This window comes from Canariomyces notabilis (genome assembly GCF_033297395.1).
Source record: "Canariomyces notabilis strain CBS 508.74 unplaced genomic scaffold N656scaffold_1, whole genome shotgun sequence".
Taxonomy (NCBI): domain Eukaryota; kingdom Fungi; phylum Ascomycota; class Sordariomycetes; order Sordariales; family Chaetomiaceae; genus Canariomyces; species Canariomyces notabilis.
Window position 1 is genome coordinate 245,599 of NW_027041823.1, and position 24,430 is coordinate 270,028.

The 24,430-nt window shown below is 56.9% G+C and overlaps 9 protein-coding genes across 9 annotated transcripts; 6 read left to right on the forward strand and 3 right to left on the reverse strand.

Moving 5' to 3' along the window:
• The first annotated feature begins 65 nt into the window (after window positions 1–65).
• N656DRAFT_773002 (transaldolase) lies at window positions 66–1,837 on the forward strand. The gene is made up of 6 exons (XM_064813977.1): window positions 66–173; window positions 296–314; window positions 379–390; window positions 458–741; window positions 795–1,178; window positions 1,255–1,837. Exons 1-6 carry the CDS (start codon window positions 135–137, stop codon window positions 1,486–1,488), a joined length of 972 nt encoding a protein of 323 aa, XP_064674567.1. The 5' UTR covers window positions 66–134; the 3' UTR covers window positions 1,489–1,837.
• Window positions 1,590–2,051, forward strand: N656DRAFT_4943 (uncharacterized protein). The gene has a single exon (XM_064809833.1). It carries the CDS (start codon window positions 1,711–1,713, stop codon window positions 1,993–1,995), a length of 285 nt encoding a protein of 94 aa, XP_064674568.1. The 5' UTR covers window positions 1,590–1,710; the 3' UTR covers window positions 1,996–2,051.
• A 405-nt stretch (window positions 2,052–2,456) lies between these two features.
• N656DRAFT_5040 (Metallo-dependent phosphatase) lies at window positions 2,457–4,230 on the reverse strand. Its single transcript, XM_064809868.1, has one exon. It carries the CDS (start codon window positions 3,907–3,909, stop codon window positions 2,551–2,553), a length of 1,359 nt encoding a protein of 452 aa, XP_064674569.1. The 5' UTR covers window positions 3,910–4,230; the 3' UTR covers window positions 2,457–2,550.
• A 129-nt stretch (window positions 4,231–4,359) lies between these two features.
• Window positions 4,360–5,021, reverse strand: N656DRAFT_721158 (uncharacterized protein; the record flags this gene model as incomplete). Its single annotated transcript, XM_064812485.1, has 2 exons — window positions 4,360–4,937; window positions 4,997–5,021. 2 exons carry the CDS (start codon window positions 5,019–5,021, stop codon window positions 4,552–4,554), a joined length of 411 nt encoding a protein of 136 aa, XP_064674570.1. The 3' UTR covers window positions 4,360–4,551.
• Window positions 5,022–5,714: 693 nt separating this feature from the next.
• Window positions 5,715–8,246, forward strand: N656DRAFT_825244 (alpha/beta-hydrolase; the record flags this gene model as incomplete). The annotated part of the gene is made up of 3 exons (XM_064818442.1): window positions 5,715–5,746; window positions 6,073–6,406; window positions 6,456–8,246. 3 exons carry the CDS (start codon window positions 5,715–5,717, stop codon window positions 8,244–8,246), a joined length of 2,157 nt encoding a protein of 718 aa, XP_064674571.1.
• A 1,101-nt stretch (window positions 8,247–9,347) lies between these two features.
• Window positions 9,348–10,673, forward strand: N656DRAFT_742852 (P-loop containing nucleoside triphosphate hydrolase protein; the record flags this gene model as incomplete). Its single annotated transcript, XM_064812842.1, has 2 exons — window positions 9,348–9,726; window positions 9,790–10,673. The coding sequence occupies 2 exons, from the start codon at window positions 9,348–9,350 to the stop codon at window positions 10,671–10,673; spliced, it is 1,263 nt and encodes a 420-aa protein (XP_064674572.1).
• Window positions 10,674–11,210: 537 nt separating this feature from the next.
• Window positions 11,211–13,326, reverse strand: N656DRAFT_699607 (uncharacterized protein; the record flags this gene model as incomplete). The annotated part of the gene is made up of 4 exons (XM_064810798.1): window positions 11,211–11,905; window positions 11,957–12,207; window positions 12,257–12,553; window positions 12,734–13,326. The coding sequence occupies 4 exons, from the start codon at window positions 13,324–13,326 to the stop codon at window positions 11,211–11,213; spliced, it is 1,836 nt and encodes a 611-aa protein (XP_064674573.1).
• Window positions 13,327–15,603: 2,277 nt separating this feature from the next.
• N656DRAFT_764320 (uncharacterized protein) lies at window positions 15,604–17,457 on the forward strand (the record flags this gene model as incomplete). Its single annotated transcript, XM_064813321.1, has 2 exons — window positions 15,604–16,477; window positions 16,550–17,457. The coding sequence occupies 2 exons, from the start codon at window positions 15,604–15,606 to the stop codon at window positions 17,455–17,457; spliced, it is 1,782 nt and encodes a 593-aa protein (XP_064674574.1).
• Window positions 17,458–18,349: 892 nt separating this feature from the next.
• Window positions 18,350–23,781, forward strand: N656DRAFT_742861 (uncharacterized protein; the record flags this gene model as incomplete). The annotated part of the gene is made up of 2 exons (XM_064812843.1): window positions 18,350–18,563; window positions 18,709–23,781. Exons 1-2 carry the CDS (start codon window positions 18,528–18,530, stop codon window positions 23,779–23,781), a joined length of 5,109 nt encoding a protein of 1,702 aa, XP_064674575.1. The 5' UTR covers window positions 18,350–18,527.
• Between the last annotated feature and the right edge of the window lie 649 nt (window positions 23,782–24,430).

Below are 24,430 nucleotides of genomic sequence, written 5' to 3' on the forward strand. Positions count from 1 at the left end.
GTTCATCATACCACTCAACATCCCACTTCTTTCGACAGATTTGTTAACAAAACTTCACGAGAGAATTTGCTCGTTGAACCGATCCCTAGCCTACTACTCATCACTCGACTCAATCGTCTGCTCCTTTGCCCGACATGGCCAACTCTCTCGAGCAGCTCAAGGCCACTGGCACTGTACGTTGATTTTACCCCGCCAAAGCCCCTCCTTGCGATGGTGGCGATGTCTTCGGTTGGCCTCGGACTCGCTCTCGTGGGCCATTTCTCATGCATGTTGCTAACGACGTCTTTGACTATAGGTTGTTGTCAGTGATTCTGGTACGTTTGACAATGGACCGTTTGCTTTTGTACTGTACAGGGCCAAGCTAACATGATATTCCAGGCGACTTTGCATGTGAGTATAGTCCCGAATAGAGACGCCAATGCCCAATCATGCTGCTGATTTGCTCACGCTGCCACAGCCATCGGCAAGTACAAGCCTCAGGATGCTACCACCAACCCCTCCCTCATTCTCGCCGCGACCAAGAAGCCCGAGTATGCCCCGCTCCTCGATGAAGCAATTGCAAGGGCCAAGAAGGAAGGCGGCACCATCACCGAGCAGGTCGACCGGGCGCTCGACCATCTCTTAGTCCAGTTTGGCAAGAAGATTCTCGAGATCATCCCCGGCAAGGTCTCGACCGAAGTCGATGCCGCCTTCTCGTTCAGCACCAAGCAGTCGGTCGACAAGGCCCTGCACCTCATCAAGGCATGATATCTTTGTCAAGGGGTCACGAATGCCAGCTAACCGTTCGTACACAGCTCTACGAGGCTGAGGGCATTTCCAAGGACCGTGTGCTGATCAAGATCGCCTCGACATGGGAGGGCATCAAGGCGGCTGAGATTCTGCAGCGGGACCACGGGATCAACTGCAACCTGACGCTGATGTTCTCCCTCGTCCAGGCCATCGCGGCCGCCGAGGCTGGGGCCTTCTTGATCTCGCCCTTCGTCGGCCGCATCCTCGACTGGTTCAAGGCGGCCACCAAGAAGGAGTACTCCAAGGAGGATGACCCGGGCGTTGCCAGTGTCAAGAGCATCTTCAACTACTACAAGAAGTACGGCTACAAGACCATCGTCATGGGTGCCTCGTTCCGGAACACGGGCGAGATCACCGAGCTTGCGGGCTGCGACTACCTGACCATCTCTGTAAGCTTTATTCTTTTCTTTCTCGCTTCAAAACGGATTCTAGTATAGTCAGTAAAGCTAACGCGCCCACCACCAGCCCAACCTGCTTGAGGAGCTTTTGAACTCGACTGAGCCGGTGCCCAAGAAGCTTGACGCGGCTGGCGCCGCCTCGCTCGACATTCCGAAGAGGTCGTACATTAACGAGGAGGCCAACTTCCGCTTCGATTTCAACGAGGACCAGATGGCCGTTGAGAAGCTCCGGGAAGGCATCAGCAAGTTCGCGGCCGATGCCGTCACCCTCAAGGACATCATCAAGTCCAAGCTGGAGTAAACGGTGGCAGCGAAATCAATAAAACATGTTACTGGGTTTGGAATTCGGCATGACTTAGAATGAGTGGGTATGCTCTAGGTACGGGTAGAATGGGTTATTGTGGGGCAAGAATGATTGCCCATTCACAGTCATGTCATGGTCCATGTACTAATGGCAATGTGATACACGCGATGCCATAGCTGCTGGGCAACGAAGGGTGTTTGACTCGCTCAATGATGGACAATGGCCGTTCAGTGCTATATATTGGCTTGTGCCTTGCATTCTAATCTGTCACAGCTAGATCAACTTTTACATCAACCCCTTGATCCAACCCAACCCTCAAATGCTGAGGAAGAATACGGTAGAGCCACCTCCGCTGTTCAACCGTGCTTTCCGCCCTTCAATATATACCCAAGTAGATACTGCTTGGTGTTAATGTCCCAGGCCCCTCACCAGACCCAGCCCTCTAGCCAAGCCATCCACTTCCATGGTATCAGTCCCCAAAGGCAAACGACCTACCGATGCTAGACCAAAACGCATGCCCAACCCCCAACCCTACTCCTCGTTGAAAAGAAGACCACAAAAACTCCCATGTGTAAATGACAACAGGATTACAACGACAGAAACACGCCCCAACTAATTCAAGAACACTCAACCTGCTCAACCCGCCACAGCACTCCGCCTTCCCCTTCCCCATCCTCCTTAGATCCCGAATTCGATACAGCGGCAACGGCCTCAATGACGAGCGCAGAAAGCTGCCTGCCGTGTCCGCACCCGGAGTCGAGGCCAAAGGCGTAGCGCAACCCTGTCGGCTTTTGCTTTTGCTTTTGCTTTTTCTTCTTCTTGTCCTTGCCAGTGGCATTCGGCGGGGTTATGTCGACGTGCAGGTCCGCTTGGAGGCCGGCTTTGGCGTCGTGGCCGTAAATTACTAGCGTTCTTTGGGACGGGTGGATGGAAGGGTGGTTTTGGTAGCGGTTCCTGGGATGGTGTTAGTGGTTGGCTGGTTTGTTGAGATGGAAATGGGTCGTTTAAATGGTGGTGGATTATAGTATAGAGGATGGGATGAGAGGGGATCGTGCGTGTTCAAATAAGGATGGAAGGTCGGGGAGACGGGATGGAAGGGGGAATGACAGCGAAAGAGGATTGTGAGGATAAATGATGATAGATGTAGTGAGGTGTGTGAAAGTGTTTCAGAGGCAGGAGGAAGCGGAAGGGTTCAAAAAGACTAGGGAAAGCATACCATGCGTGGCTCCACGGCTCACCGTTCCGGCCGTCAACGGGTACGGCAACGGCGTCGATTTCAACATCGGACTCTTCATTGTCGTAAGTCTCAACACCGCCGTCCTTCCCGGCTTGTTTGCCTTTGTTAGTGCGCGGGTACACCAGACTCCGCATGTTCATGACAGCCCACGGATCCTGCTTCTCCAGTGGCACACCGGGAACCAGCCCCGCGTGGACTACCGCGATGGTGCCCGCGTTGAACGGCGGCAATTTCGCGTCTGGGAGTCTGGGGATGCGGAGAATGACGGGAAGGGAGCGGAGCCAGGACAACTGGGCCCTCGAGAGGGACTTGGCAACCTTGCGGGCGTGGTCCTTTTTGCGATATGCTTCGGCCTCATCTCCTTCGTCATTGTCGCTGAGGACGGTGTCGGTATTGCCCTCACCCTCGCCATCGCCCTCGTCGTTCCCTTGGTCCTCTTCCCCGTCCCGCCCGTCGGCCCCAGACCAGGCGTCTGCCGATATGCGGTGCATCTCCCTCGCAGCAGCCAACACCCTGTCCTCGTGATTCCCACGCACCGCGCTCGCACCAAGCTGCATGGCAAGCTGGACCACGCCGCGGTTATCCGGACCCTTGGTGATCATGTCACCAACGAGGACGAGGTGGTCCCCATTCCTGTTGTCAAAGTTCAATTTCCGAAGCAGCGCCTTAAGCGCAGCTGCATTGCCGTGCACATCACCGACGACGACGAGTCTTCTACCTGGCCTTTGCCTTCCTCCGGGGGTCTCTGTCGAAGGGGCAGAATACCTCGGGACATGTTCTGGAGCGAGTTCCTGTATGAGCGTAGGCGGGTCATCCCTAAGAGGCGGGTGCTTGTTTGTCCCGTAGGCCATTTTCGGGTAGTCCTGAAAATCTCCAGAGTCTGGGACCTCTGGGTCGCCTTCATCGCCGAGCGGCACCTGTACCTCTGAAGCTCCTCCTGCAGCCTGAGGGCCATGGTGGGGCACTGGCGCGGTTTCCGCTGTCCACGACGTCATGTCGGGGTCCTTTTGAGGTAACATCGAGGGTCCGAATGGACGCATGCTAGTGAGCTGCCGCATCCCGGGGAAATGGCTTGTGAACCAGCATAGCGTTAAGAAAAAGAACCCGCCGAGGAACAAGAGCATGGGACGCTGCGTTCTATGACGGCGAGGGATGGCACACCTGATTTCATGAGGCGCCATTGCAGTGTGGTCTCGCTTGTACTCGAAGAGGAAAAAAAGGTATTATGCCCAAAAAAGGTACCTTATTTAATTTGTTGTAGTGTGGGTTAGAGGGATGGGCATCTTTCCACGGCGACATGCCTGTCCTGTTCCCTTGTTGAAAGTAAAATGTGGACGGTTTCGACGAGCCGATGAATTGATGAAAGTCAGACCTCTATAACCAATGTCTCGAAACTCCTTTGCCGTCGCCATGACGCGGCGAAGGCCGCTGTGGATCTCGGATCCCCGCTGTGCCCCGGGCTTTGTTTCCGGTGCCGCTTGGCATGTGCCATGATCACAAGACATGACTTGCAAAACCCGCCAGTACTTTTTGAATCTCTCGTGTCCTTACATTCCCAACATCGAATCCCATCAGCCTGCCCGCTCCTAAAAGCCATGCTATGAGCCTGGATCTAGGCAGGTCGGGGGTTCCATTGTATTGTACAATATATAGTGACTAAATCCGCCTTTTGGTCCGGCTAGCGGAAGCTCCGGACTCCTGGCAACCGGATTAGTCCGGCATGACTTGGAAGGCTGGCGTTTTGGTTTCGCGGGCAAACCGCCCGAGCATACCATTGCGCTCCCTCTCGCCTATTATTGCCGTGAGTGGGCACCTTGCCGTTGTCATGACCGGTTGGACGCATTTCCGGTAGCAGCAGCAGTCGCCGCCCGGTACTTCTCGTTCTCTACCTCCCTCCAATCTTTGGGGTCCTTGTTGTTACCGTCCGTCTCACCCCGTGTGCCAGCAAAAGCCGACTTGCCCGCGTAGAGCTGATAGCCCTCGCCCGTTGTGTCCGTCTGTTCGAGTTGGCGGAAGGCGATGGGCTGGTTGCCCCGAAACCGCTTGCGCATGTCAATCATGCCGCGGCGGCATTCTCCAAACCCCTTTTTGAGCTGCTGGCACTTGAGCGGGAGGGTGCTGACGAGGGGTTCGCGAAGACATTCGGCGGCTGTGTGACGCTGGACCAAGACACATTCGGATTCCTGGAGGCATTGCGCCAGCGCGGCTCCTTTGGGGCACTGTTAGTCCTGGGCAATTAACCACAGAGAAAGATGCAAGGTTACGCACGTATTTCTTTACATGAGCTCGGCATTGCTGGTTGCTGTGGCTGCTGCAAGCGAGTGATTGCAGTGTCGTGGGTGGAGAGAGGTTTGGCACTCGGGTGATTGATCAAGAGCTCTAGCCGCTTAGCGGCGTGAGCGCCCTATACTCCAGCAAGGACACTGCCGATTGGTCCTGATTTTTGGGTCCGTTATCCACTCTATAGAGCACGTTACACAGACGCCTCGCAGTGAAGCACCCACCAATCGACCTGCAAGCTAACGTTAACTTGCCAATAATTGAAACACGGCACCTGATGGCTGGGCTGCACCAGATTCCTGCAGTTTCAACGAGAAGGCACATGTAGCATACAATTTAGCCACACCCACTCGACAGCATTGCGGCCAGAATCAGGCACCAAGGGCGAAGCAGTTGAGGCAGGCACAGCTGACCAACGGATTTGCATGTGACAGTTGTGACCAGTGACATCACAACGCTTCGCTTCTTCAACGTTTCCCTCGCCAACAAAGCAGCCCAGCAACGCCCCAATTTGGAAACACCCCGGTTCCGACATGGGTCTAATCGCAACGGCCGGCGGGTTGCAGATCTCTTGTCCTTCAACACTTGGAGATGCGTAGGAATTTGTCGTTTGCACCCCAGCAAGCCCGACGTGAACATTCGAGATCAAAAGAAAGATACTTGGCATCGATGACGAGGTGAACGGACCCCTTGGGATCTTGTCAATATGCCCGTCCCGTTCATCGGGCGACTCAACCTGTGAGACGATAGAAAAGCCACCATCTCATGCCCCGATCTCCGTGCTGATCTCGTTTGCCCGTTCCGCAGCGCCGAATATGCCGCCCTTGTCGCGTCGTTCTTGCTTGTAGGCCTCGAGGCTTTCATCCGCATCTTCACTCTTGCTCTACGTGAGGTCCATTTTGCCCAGCAACCGCCAGTCCGTCTCATCTAACATGGCACAGCACCATGGCTGCTCGAGCTGTTCTACGGCATATCCCGACGGCTGTTTAACAGACTAACGTCGCCGCAACAAAAGAGAGCAGAACAGAGGAGGAAGTGTATGCTTTTACCTACTGTCTCGAAAGCGAGGACCTGATATGGAACCGAGTACTGACCCGAGTAGCCATCTCGAGCTCAATCCGCAATGCGTCCGACTTTGTCGATCTCTGCGCTACCTTTGGGTACACAGCCGAAGAACACGTGGTACAGACCGAGGATGGGTACCTGCTTGGCTTGCACCGGCTGGCATGGCGCAAAGGAGAGGAGATGACCAAAGTCAACAGCGGTCCGAGAAGTGTCAAGAAACGCGTCGTGTACCTGCACCACGGCCTGTTGATGAACAGCGAAGTGTGGGTTTGCCTGACGGACGAACACCGCGCCTTGCCATTCGTCCTTGTCGAGAGGGGATTCGATGTCTGGGTAGGCAATCATGTAGTAGAGAATGGCGAATTCGTGCTGACGACGATAGCTTGGGAACAACCGGGGCAATAAATACTCCAAGAAGTCGATCCGCTACTCGCCACATTCCCTCGAGTTCTGGAACTTCTCCATCGACGAGTTCGCCTTCCACGACATACCTGACAGCATCAGCTATATCCTCGAGACCACAGGCCAGCAGTCCCTCTCCTACATTGGCTTCTCCCAAGGCACGGCTCAAGCCTTTGCCAGCTTGGCCGTACACCCCAAGCTCAACGACCAAGTCAACGTCTTCATCGCCCTAGCACCCGCCATGTCGCCGGCGGGGCTCTCCAACGGCGTGGTCGACACACTTGTGAAGGCCTCGCCGCAGGTCCTCTTCCTGCTCTTTGGCCGGCGCTCCATTCTTAGCTCGGCCGCCATGTGGGAGTCGCTCCTCTACCCGCCCCTTTTCACCAAGCTGATCGACCTCGGTCTGTCGTTCCTCTTCAATTGGCGCACCCAAAACATCAGCACCTCGCAGAAACTCGCCGCCTACCCCCACCTTTACTCCTTTACCAGCACCAAGTCGGTCGTGCACTGGTTCCAGATCATCCGCACTAAGTCGTTCCAGATGTACGACGATGACGTCCACCCTCCCATCATCACTCCGCTTTCGTCATCCACCAGCAGGCGGTACACAAAAGTGGCGCGATACCCCACCCGCAACATCAAGACGCCCATCGTGTTGGTCTATGGCGGCTCGGATTCGCTAGTGGACATCAAGGCTATGCTCAAGGAGCTGCCGAGTCAGACAGTGGCTAACGAGGTGCCGCACTATGAACACCTGGATTTTCTGTGGGCGAGGGATGTGGCCGAGATGGTGTTTGACCACGTATTTGACGCCTTGGAGAGCTTTACTGGAGCTGAGCATACCAAGGAGGAGTATGAGCGGTACCGGATCAAGCGAGAGACTTCGTCGCTGGGAACGGGGAAGGGGGTTGGCATCGGTGTCGGTGCGCGGAGGGGCAAGGGGCTACTGCTTGAGCTGCATCAGCAGCCGCATGGTCGCGGCCATACGCGGGGATTGAGCAGCGATATCAACGACAGCGATGTCAGCACTGCCGTGGAAGGTGGGAGTAACAACGACGAAGAGGGAGACGGTGGTGCTGTTGAAGGTGTCTCGGCTGCCGGGCCCGGCGCTGAGACTGGCACGGTACAACAGCAGCAGCAACAGCAGGCTGCAGGAAGGGGTTTAACGGCTAGCCCGACGCCCTCAGTGCTCCAGCAGCAGCAGTTCCGTGACAGGCACGAAACACGCATCCCCTCGCCCACCAGCGGACGGTTTGGCATCGCCCGCCCGCGCAGCGCGCGCAGCAGTCTTAGCAGCTTGCCGGACGAGTTTGTCGGCCCTGCTGCCGTGGCGGCCCAGATTCAGGCCTACACCCAGACCCATCCCGGCCAGGGCAGCGGCACCAATCCCCCCGGCCAGCAGCATCATATGGTGACCGCCCCTCCGGTCTCGCCGCCTTCTTCTCGGCATGGCCCTCCCGCGCAGCAGAAGACGATGAGGTTCGGCGAGGCCGCCGCTGTGTCGGTGCCGGCGAGCCGCGGGAGGAGTGCGAGCGTGGGTGCTGCTTCAACTATCAGCGGCGGGAGCGATCTCGCGGTTGCCGTTGGTGCCGGTGCCGGTGTCGGTGTTGGTGCTGGACATGGTGGCAGCGGGGGGGGCCTAACTACCCCGCACACTACTGCCGTCACGCCGCCGCCTAAGAGGAGGGGCACGGCGGGCGGAAGTCAGATCGCTCTTAGTGAGTCGTTGAGAGGAGGCAGGGGGATTAGCTTGGGAGCTAGTACGTTTTGAATTGTCCTCTCACTGATCTGGTGTGTCGGGGTTGGGATGGTTGTCGGAGGCTTGGCTGGGATGCTGACTTTGATTCCTCGATATTAGGCAAAGCTGTTGGCGGAGTTACCACGAGCGGCGCCGAGGCAGGGCTGACGAGCCCAGGGGGTACAGCTCGAGCTGGGAGTCCGGAAGAGGTCAAGGGGAGTCCGTTAAGGAGGAGTCAGGTGGTGAAGAAATGAGGGCATGTCATGTCTGCATTTGCATACCGACGTACGGGTAATGGATGGGCATTGTGTGGATAGGGGGTAGGACTTGGCAGTCGCAAGGAGAGTGTTATCGGCCGAGTCTTGATTGGAAAGGGAAGCTGGTGATGGCAAAAGTCGGCGTTCGACAGATTGGATAGATATGCATGGGGTTGCATCAGTGTGTAGTTTCTGCGAGGTTGGGGTGTAGGTATAGGGGTTAGATGCATGATACTGTACCCAGGGACGATTTGGGAACCGTGGTGAGATGGCCGAGGCTCGGGAAAGCACAAGTAAGAAAGGGGTTGAGTATCGCCGTTAGGTTATGGCCAACTTGATAGCGTTGTGACAATCAGGAGTTCAGCCATAATTTACATTGAAGAGTTGGAAGATGGAAATTGACCCAATCATGGGCCAGTGTGCAGCAAGCAGTGAAGGCCCCCATGATGGCATAGCCAAACTTAGTGATACGTTGCTGAGACGGAGCGGGTAGCTGTTGACGACTCTAAGTCTCAACTACTCTGCATGAGCGAGCGTAGGTAGCCTGGGTCTCTCAGGTTTAAAGTCCAGCTTCGAGGTGTAGGTCCATCTACACGGATCTGTACAACCCTCCTTATCCATGGGCAAGTCACAAAAGCATCCTCCCGTGGTAATAGAGGTGGAACGTCTTGGCGGGTGCGGGCCGCGGATGCAGGAACCGGGGAGGCTTTCTTGGGCCAGGAATTGCGTCAGCGGCGCTGTTCAGCCTTGTGTCAAGCCAGTGTGAGGCTGCCATTATTCTTGTATCCGAGTCCAAACCCCGTTAACAAACGCTTTGACGACGGCACAGTTTTGTTTTGATGGAAAGTGCCATCAAGCACCCACGGCCACCTACCCAATGGCAACCAACCGACTATTGTCCGCCACCGAAGCGGTTGCGAAGACGGCGCCAGTCTTCACCGCTGCCTCGGCCGTCACCACCTTCCAACCGCGCCAGAAATACGAAGCCTCCAATGACATCCCTCGCTCCTACTTTCTCGGCCACCACAGAGCCGGTCTTGCGCGCATCCGCGAGTCGCTATCCAACGTCGGCCTGATCATTGAGTGCCGCGACTATCGCGTGCCCATTACCTCATGGAATCCTCTCCTGGAACAGTCCTTGATCTCCTCTGGCGGAGGGCGGCCCTCCCGCATTATCGTCTACACCAAGCACGACCTGGGGGACCCCAAAACCTCGCGCCAAACCATCCGCACCCTCCGCGACTACCACCTCCAGCGTAGCGCTCAATCCACAACAACAACAACAACAACAACAACAGCAGCAACAACAACACCGAAAGCCACAAGAAAAGTCCTCTTCCTCGGCCGCAGCACAAGCAAGCCCGACCGCCACGGCGGCCACAGCAACAGCGATACAGTCACGCTCGACCGCCTGCTCGCGTCCATCAAGACGGTCGCCCGTGAGCGCGACAGCTTGACAGGCCTGCGGGCCATGGTAGTGGGGATGCCCAACGCGGGGAAATCGACGCTGCTCAACGCGCTGCGGTGGCGGGGGATGGGCCTGCCGCAAAAGGTGGCGCGTACCGGTGCCGAGCCGGGTGTGACGCGCAAAGTGGCTATGCCCGTGCGCATCATGCCCGGCGAGGGGGGCCAGGGTCAAATAAACCCTAGTAGTAGCGGAGGGGGCGAAGGTGAGATTGGGCTGGGCGAGGGCGTGTTCCTCTACGACACCCCCGGCGTCTTCATCCCCTACGTGCCCGACCCGGAGGCCATGCTCAAGCTGGCGCTGGTGGGGTGCGTCAAGGATGGGTTGGTCAGCATGGAGACGCTGGCGGACTACCTCCTCTTCCACTTGAATTTGAACCTGGACGTGAATTCCAACCTGGAGCGGGATCTGGCCGGGGAGAGGAGCTATGTCCAGCGGTTTGGCCTGCCGGCGCCGACCAACGACGTGTACGAGTTCCTGGCGGCCGTGGCGAGGCGGACGGGCAAGCTTATCAAGCGCGGAGAGCCCGCCTACGAGGCGGCCGCGACGTGGGTGGTGCAGGAGTGGCGGCACGGGCGATTCGGGAGGTTCCTGCTCGACAAGGTGACGCCCGAGGAATTAGCAAGGGCAGCCGAGGCGGCGAAGGAGCCGCCCCTGAGCATGCACCAGGCGAAGAAGAGGGAGAAGGAGGCGATCAAGCTGAGGAGGGAGGCAAAATTCTCGGGCGCAGAATTGTAATTTACAGAACGGAGTTGGCATCAAGAGGCATGTGGGTGGCGTTCTTAGGCCGGCGCAGGAAACTCGGAATGGCGCAACAGGCAACTCGGCTTTTACGAGATACCAGTCATTGTAGGATCATGTAACGCGACATGTATACATACAATATAGAACAAGTTATAAGATCCTTTTCGCTGGCCCCTGAATCCCGCCCAGAGCGCCTCACCAGTCCGAAGCTTTTGTACGAGGGTATTATAAGTCGTCCACTTCGCCCTTGAGAACCAGCCGCCCGTGTAGTCATCTGTGCCGTCCAGCCCCTATTCACAAGGTCTCAGATGAGCCAGATCAGCCCACCTGGAATAGAACAGAGATAAAAGAGCAAGCTGTGGCTCCCAAGCGGTCAGACGCAGGAAAGAAACCACGATGCGCCGTCCAACCCATATTTCCAGCCCTTGCCTCTTCGAAAAATCCCACCGGCGCCATCCATGCAAAGGAAGAAAAACTGTTGAAAACGGGATCCCATGATATACATTACTCTTCATGCCCCCCGGGGTTTCGTCACGCAGCGTATTGCTGCTGCCACTTGACCAGCCGTCGGGTCAGGCTGTCCATCATCTCCATGCACCCAAGTTCCTTGAAGTCCTTCTCAGGGCGAACTTCACCGCCTTCTCCAGATCCTACGGCCGGTGAACCGCTGGTTTCGGCACCCGTCTTCTCCGGCACCACCGCAGAGCCGCTAGTGGCATTGCTGGCAATCCCCGGTGTGGGCCCTACAAGGCGCTCCCCAGCCAGCTCTACTTGCGTTCGCGAAATGAAATCCAGCAGCGCCGCTGCTCTCCTTTTCATGTCGTTCATCGTGATCTTGCTGTTCATTCCGCCGCGGGCCTTGGAGTTTGCCTTACCACTGCCTTCTCCGCCCGCTTTGCCACCACCTGCGGGCCCGTGGTCATCCTTCTGAATGTCGCGTGACTGCGACCGTGCCGGCGAGTCTTCGTCGTGGGCATCCCGATCCCGAGTGTACTGGTTGCGTCCCTTTTTTTTGTGCGACCGTTTTTTATCGTTTTTCGTCTGTACGTTGATCGTGGGCGGTGTGTCTGGTGCCGGGTTTGACGTAGGTGGGGGTTCCATTGCCGCTGATGGTCGGGCGGCTTCTGCCGCGACACCACCAGCAGTATTCTGGCCTCCGGAAGACGCTACTCCCTTGTTCGCCGCTGTCCGAGCTGCCAGCGGTAATTCTTCTGAAGGATCTGAATCTGTACCCGCGTGAGTGCCGGATACCCTGACATGGATCGTGGATGCCGTACCATCAACCCGCCGACGATCGGCCCTGACCTTCCTCTTGCTTGCAGTCTCAGCACGCTGCCGCTCTCGCTCTTCCTTCTCCGACGTCTTCTCCGTTCGCTGGTTCCGCGCCGCGGCGCCGCTCCGCGCCTTAGATTTCGATGTCGCATTGCGCCCGCTAATCAAAGCGTCATCCGAGTCATCGGCGTCCTTATCTAGTGACGGTGAGACCGACCGGGAGTCCGTTCTCTGCCTTTTGGCACCATCTGGCTTCCTGTAAGAATATTAGTCATCGCTGCTGCAGGCAGTAGGACGCAACATACTCCTGGCTGTCGCTTCGTCCGCGCTTTGGCCGTCTACTGGCGCCATCCGCCTGTTCAGGGACCGCATCCTCTTTGCTCGCTTCAATTGCCCTTCTCAACGCCTCCGCTTCGTCGTAGGCGGCATCCCTGCTGTTCATCGTCGACCGTCGCTTCGATGTCTGGCTTGCTGACGACGTCCGCCCGTTCCGCGTCTCTTTTTCCTTGACAGGCGAGCGCGCCACATCCTTGTTGAGTGATGCTGCTCTCGAGGTCGTTCTTTGCGGTCGTCTCAGCGGGAGATAATGGGAATATACACTCCTGGGAGCCATACGGTCAGCATTCTGAACCAGATCGGAACAAGTCACAGGGCTTCACGGCGATACGAGCCGCATAAGGGCGTGATCGGCGTGCGCTGCGCCAGCTGAGTATCGCAGCGCAACATTCAGCCCTGGTGCAGAGGCAACCAAAACTCCGACCAATCAGGAAGGGAGAATTTACCCATTGCTTGCCGTCCAAAGCTTATGTAAATCCTGTCGGCATTGCTCGCAGAAATACTCATCGGGACTCGACTCCTCGGTCATGATGCCCACACAGCCGCCGTGTTGCCAGACCTTGCAGATGTCGCATTGAACAAACAAGCCGGCTGTGTCGTCTGTCACGTCGGCCGAAAAGAAGGGGTCGATGTCAATGCCATGTTTCAAGCCGTGCTTGGAGTCTTCGTCCAAAGGCGGAGGGCCCTGATACTCGTCGTTGCCGCAGACGCAACGGACGGCCTCGTCCTCTTCCTGAAGATCGCCGTCTCCATTGGCCATGTCGGTTGCCTCAGCTTTCGCTATTGCTTTGTCCCTTTCTTCGCCCTGTGCACGAGTGCGACGCCGAGTGCCGGGCGGCTCCTCGGCCGTGATTGTATCTTCAGGAGGCTCTGATGACAGCGACCCTGTCGATGTCGACTTTTGCGGTGACCCGCCCTTGTTGAAATGTCTAGAACTGCGCTCGGCGCGGCCCGACACGCTCGAAGCAGTAGACGATATCTGGGACTGGGACTGCGTGACTCGCGCTCTCGAGGACCGCCTCGGATCTGTTCCTGCCATCGCTTGCAGCGCGAGCCGCAGTGACAAGGCAGGAGACTAAGGCTGGAAGTGGAGACCGGCGATGTCCAGCCAGATAGGTATAGGCGGGGGACGCGACGAGCGCAATACGGCGCAGTCGGAGTATGAATCGAAATGTGGTCCTTGCAAAGTAGCCGGGAGTTCTCACAGTGTGTGGCGGCAGGTCTCGAGCCTGTTGGTTCAGCGAGGCGAATTAGATACGGGACGGGCAGGCCGGAGTATAGGCTCGGGAGGTTGAAGGCCGCAGACAGTGTCTTGTGTGGTTCTTGTCGATATAGTGGCCAATTACACGATGTTTTGCTCGAATCTGTGATCGCGCCGGTGGCGTCAGCTAAAAACGATGGGACTGGTGACAACGACATAGGACGAGTGTATTGGACTCGACTTACGCGGTAGCTGAATAAGCCAATGAATTGGCAGATCGCCCAAGAGCTCTGCCTCGGCCAATCGCAGGGGATATAACTGAATATTGGTAGACAGAGGGGGATGTAAGGAGGAGAAGAATTGCGACGCCTGGCGAGAGTCGAGAGTGTTCGAAAGTGAGGAGGAGCTGGGGTGGTCACCGGGACGGCGTTCGGCCTAAGTCGAAGTCTGGATGGCCGGGCGAAATCCACAGTGTGTTTGGAAAACAGAAAGTCTTTTCATGACGAGATCGCCTGCAGAGCGGCTTTCCGTGCAGACAGCAGGCGGTCGCGAAGAGACTGGTGGTGGTGGGAAAGATGGGTGAGGAAGAGGAGACGGAACGGGGCAGAGGAGGGAGGAGCGGAAAGCGCTTTGCAGCGCTTTCACACACACGCTCTTTTTCCCCGAGCGTGCTTGAGCTTCCAGCACCAATTTTTGGGAGACTCGCGCTGTGCTCCTCGCCCATGCGGGGCCGGCCAGCTCGTTACCCCATCCAATCCCCATTGTCCATTTTATGGGTCCCAAGCTCTCGATGGCCATTTTACACAGTGCAAGCCATGCCCTTAGCGACATGGGCTGTCCGCTCTGCAGGGCACCTTCGACTCCAAGGGCCCGCGGTATGACATCACGTCGGATCGAGTGAATGAAATGAAAGACTCTCGGCGGAACCTGTAAAAAGGTGGCTAAATGACTATTCTGATCGCAAAATGCTGCTGCCGAGTTTGGAAGACGCTGGTCGCTGCATTCTTGGGCGAAGAGTCTTGGGCGAGGGTACCGACCGCTAGGTATGTTTGTTGGGAGACAACAGAAGGGAAACTGCCGCTGTTCATGGTGGAAAACACAGTGGGCAAAGCGGTCCCCCGCCCCGCACAGCCCAGGGGACAGGGCGGAACATTCTCGGGCCCATATTGCCCCTCGCCGATGGAGCCAGGAACCCAACGTTATAGGGGCAGAGCTCCCTAAATGGAAGAAAACGGCTTATGTAATCGTTTCGATTAGGTCCTTGCCAGCACTGAACACCGTTCCTCCACCACAGAACTTCCCTTGCTCCTGAAAGTTGATGAGCAACCCTCTAATCCCTAGGCATCCGCCATCAATCTCGGTTTTCTCAACACGCTGTGATAGCTTGCATGCTATTTTGCCCTAAAGGAACGCCAATCTCGGAACAATCCAGAGAGGTGGGTTTGCAGAGTGTCCAACCCGGTCGACGTCTCCCGGATTCTGGCTGCGACGGCTATCGTGGCCTGTCTGGGCCTCTCGCTTCTTTGGGGGGTCTGGGGATGATGCTGAGATCAAGTGGTCCAATTCCCAACCCGGTTATCTTTGAGGGATTGTTTTCGTTGTCGCCGTCATTTTGAACTGGAGGCTGATGAGCACTTGGGGTGCCAGAGGAACACCGAAAATCCGACGCACAGTCCACTCCTATCACCGGTCTGGACTGCCGTATTGTTGCGACATCGAACATTGGTCGAGCAGTAGACATTGCCATATCACACCCTGCTCTGGGACAGCGGGATCAACGGGGCGAGACAGAGGAAGAAGGGGGGTTCTGCAGTCGGATGGTCGTCGGACTGTCGGCCGTCTTCGGAGTCCAGTGTTGGGTAACTTGTCGACTCTACTATGTGAAATTTTGATCGGTATGCCTACCCGCACCTTCCCTACCTGTCGACTCACGCTACAGACTCACTTCTTTATCCGAGAACGCGCCTCGGTGTGCCCACACACTCTTTACAATTCCGCCTCACCTGCCCCTCCCAGGTCCACCTTTTCCCTGCAATCGTTGGCAGCACAGACACTTCCCCAATGTGCGGAAGGATGCCACCGAACACACGGCGACATTTCCGTGCTCTGTCCACCATGGGCAGGAGCCCGGTCATGCCCGCGTTGTTCCTCGCCTTGATCTCCGTTTTTCTGGGCTTGGCCTGGAAGCTAACTCGCCGTCAATCAGCGACCCAAACAGGACACGAACAAGCCTCCAAGATGGCTGCCGACCCCGTGTCGTCTCTTTTCCCAAACCGACCAATTCGGCCTTTGCCCAAGCGGCGACTGCGGGAGCGGTTGTCTCCCGAGGTTGCCGATTCTATCCAGTATCCCCCGCTACCACAGACCATGGCCCCGCTTTTTCCATACCCGTATCCCTTGATAGAGGAGAACACGGATCCGGCCTTCGCACTCGCTCGTGCGGACAATTCGTATATCGAACCACGCCAGCACCAGAATACCGGCTTGGGCATTGGGGGCCACGGAGATCGCCTTGTGCTGAAGGGAGGTGCAGGTAGTCGAGCTATTACGGAGCCCTCAACCCTTGGCGCACGTGCAAAGTTAGACCACGCGCGATATGGCGATTCTCTTCCGATTCTGTCGGTAACACCGTCCGCTGATGGATATGATCCCTTTGAGAACACCAATAACAAGAAGCGGAAGATTCCAACGGTGGGGGATTCGGCGCCGAGCGGGGCTCACTTGATCAACGATTCCAGCGTTGGAATGAACCCAATGGCTACAACCCAGGCCGCAGAAGGCAATGGCGAGACCGCAGTCTCGGCGTCCTCGCCTTACTATGGCTCCGGAAGCTTGGCATCGGGCTTGCAGAATGTCCCAGGACCGGGACGAGGAAGATTTGGCCGACCGAGGAGTGGCAAGAGTACAACCCGACCCCTTGCCGACTCAACTAATAGTTGGGCCGGACGGAGCAGCAAGCCGCGTCCTAGTCAGTATCCGAACGGGTCAAGTGAGTCAAATGTGTTGGCTTATTCTAGAGCGAGTTAGACATACCAGAGCACTTGCTAACGGTTTTGTTTAGGCGAAAGCACGGGCATCATCTCGACTGCCATTGCCAATGCAGAAAAACTTCCTCCGCATCAGGGCCAGGAGAATATTAGTCTGCTGCATCAGCAGCTGTCTGCTAAGCGCAGCCCGGCGTCGACGCAGTTCACATTTACCTGCAATTCTCAAGTGCCAGGCTCGCTGGCGTGGCCTGGCGCGGATCGTAGGGTGTCAGCGCAAGTCCACCAGGCGAGTTCTGCCCCTCAAGGCAAAGAAAACTGGCCGCATGCTCCGCAAGCAACACAGGCCGGCCAAGCACCCCCGGCGACAGTTCAGACCGCCGAGATGGGACATAAGGAGTCCCCCACTCGAAGCGTGGGCAACGCCCAAAGCCAACCGACAACCGCCCCAAAAAGTTCGCGCAGAAGCCTTGTGAAGGAGTACATGGCAGCGGCCAGGGCACGCCGCCGGGAGACGCAGCTCCAAAACAGACGGAAACCACCCAAGCCCGAGGATATTTGGATCTGCGAATTCTGCGAGTATGAAGCCATATTCGGACACCCCCCAGAAGCTCTGGTTAGGCAGTACGAGGAAAAGGACCGCAAGCAACGCCAGTTGAAAGAGCAACGACAGGCTCAATGGGAGCGGATGAAGAAAGGGAAGCACAAAGGCAGGAAGAACAGCAAGCTTCCAGCTAAGGGCAGTCACGCGTCGCAAGATTCGCACCACGGGGTTGACGGCCGTGACGGCCCAGGAAACCATTACGACCATGGGGCGCAGGACGAGGATTACTACGAAGATGAGTACTACGAGGATGAAGACTACGACCCTGATGACGAGATCCCGCCGCTCGAGGCCAGCCCGACAACACCGAGCCGGCACGACGAAGGCGTAATTCACTCATCGCGTGGTGGTTATACTGTTCATGATGGAGGAGGCACCTAGCTGCCTGGGCAGGCTTGGGATCTCGGCCATGCACAGTGATACCTGCATTAGCACCGTTACATCCCTTCGACGCATCTTTAGCCAGACAAATCAGGCAATGAGGACAAGAAGATATGATGGGGATGAAGCAAACCCAAAATATGTGCTCACGGCAACCTCACGGACAACCATGGGCCTGACAAGGGGTGCTGGGCTCTCCCTATGCAACAATTCTCAAACTCACCGCTCACCCTGCACAACCCCTTTATAGAAATGTCACAAAACTCTTGAGACTGTCAAGCCACAGAGCTTCATCAGGTCATAGTACTGTTTCTTGTCCTTGCAGCGAAGGACGGTGTATGGTAGACTGTCTCCGGTTAGAGCTATCGAGTATCAGGATCAATCAAGACGAGAGTGATCGATGGGTTCATGGCATTATATGGTACTCTCGGCACCCCGCTAGTGTACTAGCCGGCATCAGAGGTTCAGCGTGTTGTTAGATAAGGTAGTGAGCATTCACATCGACTGCTTCAGCGCAAGAGACCAGTTTCTAGGTGCTATATACTATGGTTGGCGAGGCTCTGAGAGTGGTCAAGAAAATCCATGTCTAAACTGGCAACGATATATGTACGGAATTTGCAGAATGTACAAATATCCCAGCCCAAAGCAAGGTCCCATTCCGGTCGCCATAAGCCAGGCCTAGGAGAATGCAACTCCATCGAGTGCCGGAGCGAGTGGGCCGGTTGTGGGGAGCGTGCCTGCCTCGCAGCGAATAGCTGACCTTGGAAGTGTCCCCCGTCCCTTGTCAGATACCCAGGGGAGCTAGGGCCCTGCATGACGTTCCAGGAGACAAAGCAGCTAAGTCAGCAAAAGGTCGTCTCGTCATCAGACATTCCATCTCGTCTCATCCCATCCCATCTCATTCCATCTCATCTACTCTGTACACACCAAACAAACACCTTACTTATTTTTCGGTTCCTGAAATCACTTTCCATTTACATTTGCGCACCTTATCTCGGGCCTCATCCATGATTGTGGTACCAAGATAGCCTGGCTATCGCAAGCCCAGGCCAAGGTTATCCACTGCCAGCATGTTTGGCTCCCGAAAGCATCGGCAACGAAATCCGGTATGTCGTCATTGTGCGCGTCGAACCTCCCTCGATGCTCCCGTGCAACCCGTGCAACGCATGTAGTCTTTGTTTTTGTTGGTGGATGGGCCGAGCCGTGGAGAATTTGAAGTTTGAACCTTGTGCCATTTGCTGACGGCGTAAGTTGGCCATTTCCCGAGTCGAACAGCCGCTCACTGCAGCGACCGCCGACCCCAATGCTGCAACCGCTGCCGCTGCCGTTTTTAGGCGCCATGAATCGAATCCTTCCTTGTCGGCTGCCGCCGCCGCCGCCGCCCTCCGCGCCCGACCAATGACGCCGACTCGAGTGGCCGACGTTCAAACGAAACGGACTGTACGCCGCAGCGCATCCGTCGCCTCCGCCGGGGCTGCCTCAGACCGTCAGGGACAGCCCGCTTTGCACAGGCGCGGAAGCAGCGGGTCAATGTCCGAGCGCACCTTTCGAACTCCGAGTCCTCACCGGCCCGGAAGCAGCGGGTCGGCCCGCCGGTCCGTCAGTTACGATACACCCCCGGTCCCAGCGCTACCAGGAAATCTAGATGCCACCTCAAGTCCGCCAAGAGCGGGCACCCAGCAAGTGTCGCAGCACCAGAAGGCCAGCAATATGGGTAGGGGCACTGCCCCTCTACGTCTCGCCTCTCAGAAGCTTGCATCTGGGGATGCTCCGTCTTGGTTTTCCGCCGCAAGAATGGGTGACCCTGGCAATGTCCATAGGACAGACCCTGCCATGGCTAGCCCACCATCAAGTCCGCTCCAAATTCCAGCGCCCAGTGAGGAGCCTGCCGACGGAGCCAGGCCAAGCAGCCAGGCCTCGTCTATCAACTTCTCCTACCCGGCGCGGGCGAGGGTGAATTCTCTGCCATCTTTTCATGCAACCGAACTGTCCGGCTCTCGTGAGATGCCCGTTCTTGCAAACCAGCCACAGTCAGTAGACGGCGGGTCAGCAGCCCCTATACCACATGTGAAGCAACCGCCGAGAGCAGCAACGACGACACCTTCTTCAAATACAAGACTTGCTTCTCTACCTTCCGATCAAGCATTAGTTTATGACCCAAATTCGCGAAGAATGGTGCCGCAAGCCGATCTGTTGGCCATTCAACAGGCAGTTCTTGGTGCCGCGCAACAGCCGATTAAAAGGAAGAAGAAGACTCCTCAAAAGGTTGGGTCTCATCTCGCCGCAGGTACCATGGGTCGCACTAAGAGTGTTACCGCTCTTACTATGCCTGAAGCGAGTATACGATTCGTGGCCGCGCCGGCGCAGGGTCAACAACTGCCAGACTCGTCAGACGCGTTGTCCAATCCCCAAGTCCAGACAGACGTCGACGACCCCGCGATCAAGACAAGTATTGGTCCACTGAGGACGGATGCCCAGATGCTTGAAGAACATGGTGCCCAAGAAGCTGCAGAACCCGCCCAGATCATCGTCCCAGCGGCCGTCAACCTCGCCATGGCTGCCACAGATGCAACATCGCATGCTGTAAGGAGACAGCCATCAGTTGTGAAGGAAGAGCAGGAGCCCGGGGAAATGGAGCCCGAGAAGATTGCTCAAAAGACAATCTCCGATGCGTTGGATGCCGTCCCCGGGCGACAAAGGATGCATTCATGGGCAGACGCGCAAACTTCTCCGCGGCCACGTCCGATACGGAAGGCGGCTTCCCCAACAAATGCTCCACGCCCTGATGCCGATCCGATACTGAAACGCGGTCCCGCACTCTTGCCTTCCATCGATATTTCGGAGGAACAAGGGTCAAAGTCAAGCACTGCCAGACCAGCACAGGTCTCGCGAACGCATTCGAACAGCCCTCCTCGTCAGGCGCATTTCGGGCCCGTTCAGGACAAACTGACAATCAAGCATTCCCCGCCCCAACGGTCCATCTCCCCACGAAAGTCGGCTCTGAAGCGCACTGGCTCGTCCCGAGGCGCCTCGCCTTCCGGCAACACGTCCGAGGCATCTGGGAGCATCAACCAAGAACCTCTGGTGGCACGCAAGAAGTCCGTTCGCGTAAGTTTTGAGGACGGGAACACATCAGTTACTGGCGAATCCACGTCCGCGGACCGCAGCGATTCAACGGTCCTAGCCAAGCCCCCACATCCAAACCTTCCGCGATGGCTTAGCCACCTTGGACATGCCAAGAAAGAGTTTTCGTCGCTCCAAGACGAAGAGATGATGAAGCCACGGCCTACTCTGCCTAGCTTTGGCAGCGTACGAGACAGAAAACCCCGGGACAGCAGTCTAGACCTGTCCGAGCGTCCGCTCGTGCGGCCCAGGGGAGAGACAAGGTACACTTCACCACTGCTCCCTAGCCCGCCACTAGGCCAGAGCAGTGATCACGCTGTTGGAGGAGTCCTGTCGAAGGAGCATGATGATGGATCCAGACACACGGCAAACACCTCGAGGCTTAGGGAACCATTGCCTCCAGTCGTTACTAGCGTGGAAGGGACCGGCTACGAGAGTGACAGTTCTAGCACGAGTTCTCTAGTCAGCTCAGTAGCTGAGCAGCCGGGGGCGTCTGTCTCGACTATAGTCCGGCAATCTCAGCCTACAACAGCTGCCAAATCGCAGATCATCCTTGCCCAACCCATCATTGGCCCGGTAGTGAACAGCGACAACCAGCCTGCAAGCCAGGTTACGAAGACAGACGATATAGAGAAGCCACAGGCTCCGGCCGTCTCCGTTCGACAGCCGATGCTTGCTGTGGTGGAAAATAAGTCACTCGGGCAATTATTTGCTGAGATCCCTGGAGGATTCCCAGAAGAGGGGTCCGATCAGTCTACTGCGTCTGGTACTCAGAACCTCTCGCCGGTTACGATGACAGTCACGCACACTGATGCTACACCGCAAAGTAGCCTGTCAACACCCGTAGCAACTGAGGTTCCTCGGATCACATCGGCTGAAAGCTCAAGTGACTCGGAGAGCAGCATTTACAGTGACGCTTACGAAGACCTCTCCGAAGTTGATGGTGATGGCTTCCAGTCCCTGGATGCCGTGGTTGTGAGACCAATGCAAAACAGCTCTTTGGCAGTGAACGCCCCCCGGCAGACACTAATGGAGCCCCCTGTGCCGAAACACCACGTCGCAACGCCAAAACTCCAGACCGATATATCATCAGCCACGACCGCAGTTGAAACACCGCCTCCAGAAAGCCCCCAGGATGAGTGGGAACGAGTTAAGGCATACTGGCGGAGCCTCTCGGCAGAGCAGCGAGCGCAGCTCGAGAGGGAGGCAAGGGAAGAGGCCGGTATGGACGCAGATGTCGAGGAAGCGGAACCAGAAGCCAAGCCTAGAAAGAAAAAGACAGTGGAGCGCAGGAACTCTCAGCGGAAGGTGTTGGCTGCCCACGTGGCGCAGCAAATGCAACGAGAGGAGGAAAAAGCGCCCAACCCTGAGCGAAGCTACATGATCAAACCTGGCTCACGGTGGGACGAGAACGAGTTGGCTGTTCCTGCGATGCGGAAGACAATGCGCGGGGATATTCAACAGCAGCAGGTGGCTTCCAGCGCCGATAAACCCCGACTACGCAAGTCAATGCGAGCCAGCGGTGCAGGCGTCAGTAGTCCCGAGTCCGCCACGGCCGGAACTAGACGCCCAATATCACCTTTCCCAGCCAGCGTTGCTCCTCCCATCGGAGCGATCGACGGCGAGTTAACCACTACGGAGATTGGGACCAACCCCCAACCCGCTAGACGACAGAACTCAGCCGGCAGTGAGAGCAGCTTCAAGCGGTCTCGACCAGGAAGCCAGTTGCAAGGCTTTGGGCTTCGCCAGTCCTTGCGGCCGACCTCGCCCGATGCCACGCAGGACACACGTCCTCCCAGGCGGTTTTCGCTGCGTGCTTTATCCCCATCCGGCGCCGCTTCCGGGCAGACCGCGGAGGTTGCCGCGGCCCAAGTGCCCTCGAACAACCAAATTCGTAGAACGTTGCGCGGTTCTTCAGTGGAAAAGAACCGTCCCACGGGAATACGCATGCCGAGCTTTGGCCTCCCGTACGGCGGGAAGAAGAGCGGCGGCAGTAGTGCGAAAACCAGGACTTCATCGGGCCCCCGTTTCTCCAGCCGGTTCGCCGACTCGAGCGATGAAGAGGGCGGCGGGATAGCGCCAACAGGGTTCCGCAGCCGCTTTGCGGACTCGAGCGATGACGATGAGTCCATCATACCGATTCCAGTACCTGTCTCCAAAACTCTCCCCACTGATAGCTATCTGAAAGGGCGGAACTCCACCGCGAGCACGGCCCTGCCCGAAGAACTGGAAGAGTCGGAAGACGCCAAGCCTGCCGTCGCGACAAGATCAGCATCACAACAGCTGACACAATCAACCTTACCTGTCGATACCACTGCGAATACAAGCAGCACCGCACCGGTTCCCTCCGACGCTATCGACTTCCGCCGCTCCCGCTCCAACCGCTCCGGTCGTGGCCAGCTTCTCGGCACAACAGCCCCGTCTTCTTCCCAAGCCGCCGGTGTTGCCGTGTCAAGTTATCCTCCGCCCACCACCACCAACCCTGCTCCCATGCGGCGCCAGTCCAGACGCGATAGGCTCCTCATGTCGGTCCTGCGCCGCCGTAAAAGCGGCAGGCCCGGTGAGTTGGGCAAGATTGGCCGGGGCGAGGTCATCGAGAGCCCGGCGAGGCGGGATACGCCCTTGGAAAGGAGCATGGGAGAGCTCAGGGGCTTGCGGAGGAGGCCGTCCCTTGTCTCGGAGCAGGAGGTTGAGCCGGAAGCTGGGGATATGGACGAGGAAAAGGAAAAGAAGGTGGTGGAAGCTCCCCCCAGGAGTCCCAGGTTGAGGAAGAAGAGACTTTCTGCGGTTGGGGCCGCTGCTGCTGCTTCTACTGCTGCTCCTCCTTCGACTGGTGGTGCTCCTGTTGCTTCTAAAGACATTGGTGCTCGTGGTGATATAGGCGGAGGCTACGATGCCGAGCGGGGGAATGAAGCCGGCGGGCTCGGTGCTGCTGATGTTCCATCCCTCTACCGGCTGAGCCGGTCCTCCACCTCGGAAAACCTGGGCACTAGGACGCTCAGCGCGGGGAATCATGCCCTGCCCCTGAACCATCACCATCACCAACAGCAACCGCAACAACATCGCAGAGTCATGTCCATGTCATTACCCATGTCCAGGGGCGCGCCTAGTATTGAGGAGGGGAGTGTGGCTGGGGGCTCGTCATTGAAGAAGAAGAGGTTTGGGACGTTGAGGAGAATGTTTGGGCTGAGTAGCGACTGACTCATTCATTGATTCATTGGTTATATATGGTGCGGTCTTGGCAACAGCTGGCTGGCTGCTGCTCATAAGACTAGAGGGGAGATTTGCTCAGGGATTTGACCGGCGTATTGGAAGGATGCCGCAAAACTTGTGTTAGTTGCGGGTTCCTTGGCTGCTAATTAGGCCCGAGTTTTTGGGGAACTGGATGGGACACTGGAAACTCAAAAAGAAACGGGAAAGGGGGAAACCAACAGGGCAATCGTTTGATCATTTCGGTTTGTGTTCCTTCTGGTTTGTTTTCTTGGACTACCGGGCATAGAATATATACCCCCTATCGCGAGGGAAGCACAACAGAATCTGGGTTTCGTTTCTGTCTTGGGTATGGGTTCTAGGAGGAGATAGCTGTCTGTATATCATAAGTATGAGAGGTTGTGCCGTGTTGGGCATCCGACCAGGTATAGGGCGCGACAAGTAGACGGGAGGCAACTTGCAAGGCCTCTTCCTAACCCCTTCTTTAGGATACGATGCCAGGGAACTCAGATGCAGGTAATTGTTGTGCACCTTAGTACCTCCCAAAAGCATTATGGGCTGTGTATATACTCGACATATGTTCTCCTTACCAGGTGGGTTGGGTGGACATATACGAATAGACATTACATCCATCGCATCT